At 40.9% G+C, this 3,197-nt stretch overlaps 1 protein-coding gene across 1 annotated transcript; it reads left to right on the top strand.

The window, feature by feature from the left end:
- The first annotated feature begins 826 nt into the window (after window positions 1–826).
- Window positions 827–1,630, top strand: LOC112457710 (uncharacterized protein K02A2.6-like). The gene has a single exon (XM_025020898.1). It carries the CDS (start codon window positions 827–829, stop codon window positions 1,628–1,630), a length of 804 nt encoding a protein of 267 aa, XP_024876666.1.
- The last annotated feature ends 1,567 nt before the right edge of the window (window positions 1,631–3,197 follow it).

Below are 3,197 nucleotides of genomic sequence, written 5' to 3'. Positions count from 1 at the left end.
GTTCTTTAAAAATGATATACATTTTCTGGGTCATGTCATCAACGCAGAAGGGTTACATATGTATCCCAAGAAAGTTCAGGCCATAGCAGAAGCATCACGTCCAAACGACGTCACTCAGGTTCGTGCTTTTGTTGGCATGATAAATTATTATGAACGATTTATTCATAATTTATCAGAAGTATTGGAACCCTTGTATCAACTGTTGAAGAAAAATGTTACTTTCAAATGGAACCACAACTGCGAAGAGAGCTTCAAAAAGGCCAAGTCAATATTGATGTCGGATATTGTATTAACCCATTACAATCCGGATCTCCCAATAAAAGTAGCATGTGATGCCTCGCAACATGGAATTGGGGCGGTTTTACTACATGTTTACCCGAATGGAACAGAATGACCGATAGCTTTTGCTTCAAGAGTATTATCTAAAGCCAAAAAAAGATATTCTGTGATTCACAAAGAAGCGTTAGCCATCTACTGGGGCTAAAGAAATTTAGTCAATACCTCATAGGAAGACATTTCATTCTTGCTTCGGATCACAAGCCATTATTAGCCCTATTTGGTGAGAAGAAAGGCATTCCTGTTATGGCAGCAGGCCGTCTGCAGCGATGGGCCGTATTTTTATCCGATTTTGATTATGAGCTACGATACGTAAAAGGCAGTAACAACGGAGGAGCCGATGGTTTGTCGCGTTTGCCCGTGTTTTCAGAAATAGAAGAAGAGTCAGACATCAAGTATCTACATTTCTTGGAAGACAGGCTCCCCCTGGATTATCTACAAATTCGGGATGCAACTCGAAATGATCTCCTATTAAGTCGCGTAATGACTTATGTCAACGACACTTGGCCGTCACAGATTGAAGAAGACCTTAAGAAAACTGATCTTGATGTGGGGGTATAAAGTTGTACTACCGGAGAAAATGAAGTCGGCAATGTTAAAGCAGCTTCACAAAAATCACTTTGGAATAACGAAGATCAAACTAGCAAGATCTTACCTTTGGTATCCGAACATGGATCAAGATCTCGAGCGCTTAGTCAAGACTTGCGAGATATGTATGTCATTTAGAGCTGAGCCTGAGAAAGCCTCTCTATTAAAGTGGCAGCAAACAGAAAACCCGTTCGAGAGAATTCATCTCGATTTTGCTGGGCCATTTAAAGGACATATGTTCTTAGTAAGCATTGATTCTTACACAAAGTGGCCGGAAGTTTTCATTATGAAAAACACAGATACTTCTTCCACAATTGAAGCGCTCAGAGAAATGTTCGCTCGCTTTGGACTGCCATCCCAAATTGTCACTGATAACGGTGCGCAGTTGACCGCGAAAGAGTTTTCAGCATTCTGCACAAAGAATAAGATCAAGCACAGCACTTTGCCACCATTTCACCCGTCAACAAATGGTGCTGCTGAAAACTTCGTCAGAACGTTCAAGACTGCTTTAGCCAAGGCAATGAAGGATCCCAAGAATCGACTAACATCCTTGAGAACTCTTCTGAACAGATTCTTATTCGCCTATAGAACAACGCCTCATTGTGTGACAGGTGAGACGCCAGGCAAACTAATGTTCAACCGCAATGTCAGAACCTTAATAAACCTGATAAAGCCATCTTTTAAAAAGAAGCAACTTGAACGTTAGCAAGAACAGTATAGAGGACCCCGCGACATCGTATTTAAGGAAGGCGATCCTGTGATGGCACGTGATTATCGAGTCATCAACAAGAAGAACTGGGCTCCCGCGGTGGTCACAGTACTAGGCTCTCGTACATATCTGGTCAAATTGAAAACCGGTGAGGTATGGAAAAGGCACTTGGATCAGTTAATATCCGCTACTCCCAATGATGATTGCACTCACAATTCGCGTAATGATTTAGATATAAGCAACAATATGGATAAACGAATTCCTACTGTAATTAGTTATAAGGACGATAATCTGCCGCAGCCTGCCTCTCCTGCCAGAGCAAATAATGTTGAAAAACCTAAACAGAACTTAGACAACCTGCCGCCTGGTAGTTCTAATGAACATGCTAATGAGGTGCCAACTGAAACTTCCGGAAATATCAGGAGTAGCAGGGTGCGCAAGAAACCTGACCGTTATTGCCCTGAGTAGTTTAAGCTTACTTTTTATTTCAAAGACTTAGGAGGAGGGTATTGTAATATCGTAACAGCTTTTAAATGAAGCGCGGTCCCTCCCCTCTAACGGGCGTATCGGTTAGGCAGAGGGCGGTAGAAAACTTCCGCCGAGTCAGTCTATGTAATAACGTACGAGAGGTAACATTCATTGTAACTTGAGGAGAATACATATTTTGTTATCCAGCAATCCTTGTTTATGATTCAATAGTCCACATTATCACAAATTGGCGACGAGACTAAATTGGTAAACGTGCTCGATTTTTATTGTATGAGGTTAAGTGGACATAATTATCCAAAGTACTTGCACACGAAAAGACGATTAAGGTTATTCTCGATACTCTCTCACGTACGTCATGGCTCAGCAGTCCCCTGTAGTTGTTTTTGGAAATGTGGGTCGTCTGGAAATTTATGAAGAAGGTGACGATTGGAAGCTATATCGGCCTTGGGCAATACTTTGTAGCCAATGAAATCCAGGGCAACAGACGTGTGGCTGTTTTACTTACGTCGGTCTCCAAATCGGTTTACCGCATCTTGAGCGATTTATGCAATCCGGAATTACCAGAATCAAAAACATTTGATGAATTATGCAACTTGCTTGACACACAGTTTTCTCCCAGAACTTCAGTTTGGCGAAAACGCATTGAGTTTTATAAGCTACAGCAAATTCAGGAGGAATTTATTGCTAAATATTATGCACGTCTCAAAAGTTTTGCTGCTCTTTGTAACTTTGGTGGCAATTTAAACAGCGTTCTGCGTGATCGTTTTGTGAGTGGCTTGTTACCAGGAAAAATTTTGGACAGGTTATGTGAAGAAGCTGAGACAAAAACAGTTCAAGAATTATTGGAGTTAGCTTTAAAGAAAGAGCTCTTAGTGAAACCTCCACGTCCATTCATAAGATTCAAGCCAAGCCGAAAACACAAAATAAATACAAGAAAAACTTGCGACGGCATCCACTAAAACTGGATCGAAAGAATCTTCTTCTCCTACAGGTCAACCTAAATGTTTTGCATGTGGTAATACTAATCACGATTTTTCTAATTGCAGGTATAAAAAGTACAAATGTAAAAGATGTA

This window comes from Temnothorax curvispinosus, unplaced genomic scaffold, assembly GCF_003070985.1.
Source record: "Temnothorax curvispinosus isolate PA1 unplaced genomic scaffold, ASM307098v1 QBEX01008176.1, whole genome shotgun sequence".
Lineage (NCBI taxonomy): Eukaryota > Metazoa > Arthropoda > Insecta > Hymenoptera > Formicidae > Temnothorax > Temnothorax curvispinosus.
Note: the sequence above shows the minus strand (reverse complement) of the source record. Positions and strands in the feature narration are given on the sequence as shown.

What these genes read in the sequence shown, in the direction of transcription:
- LOC112457710 (XM_025020898.1), top strand. Translation starts at nt 827, where the DNA reads ATGTCAACGACACTTGGCCGTCACAGATTGAAGAAGACCTTAAGAAAA.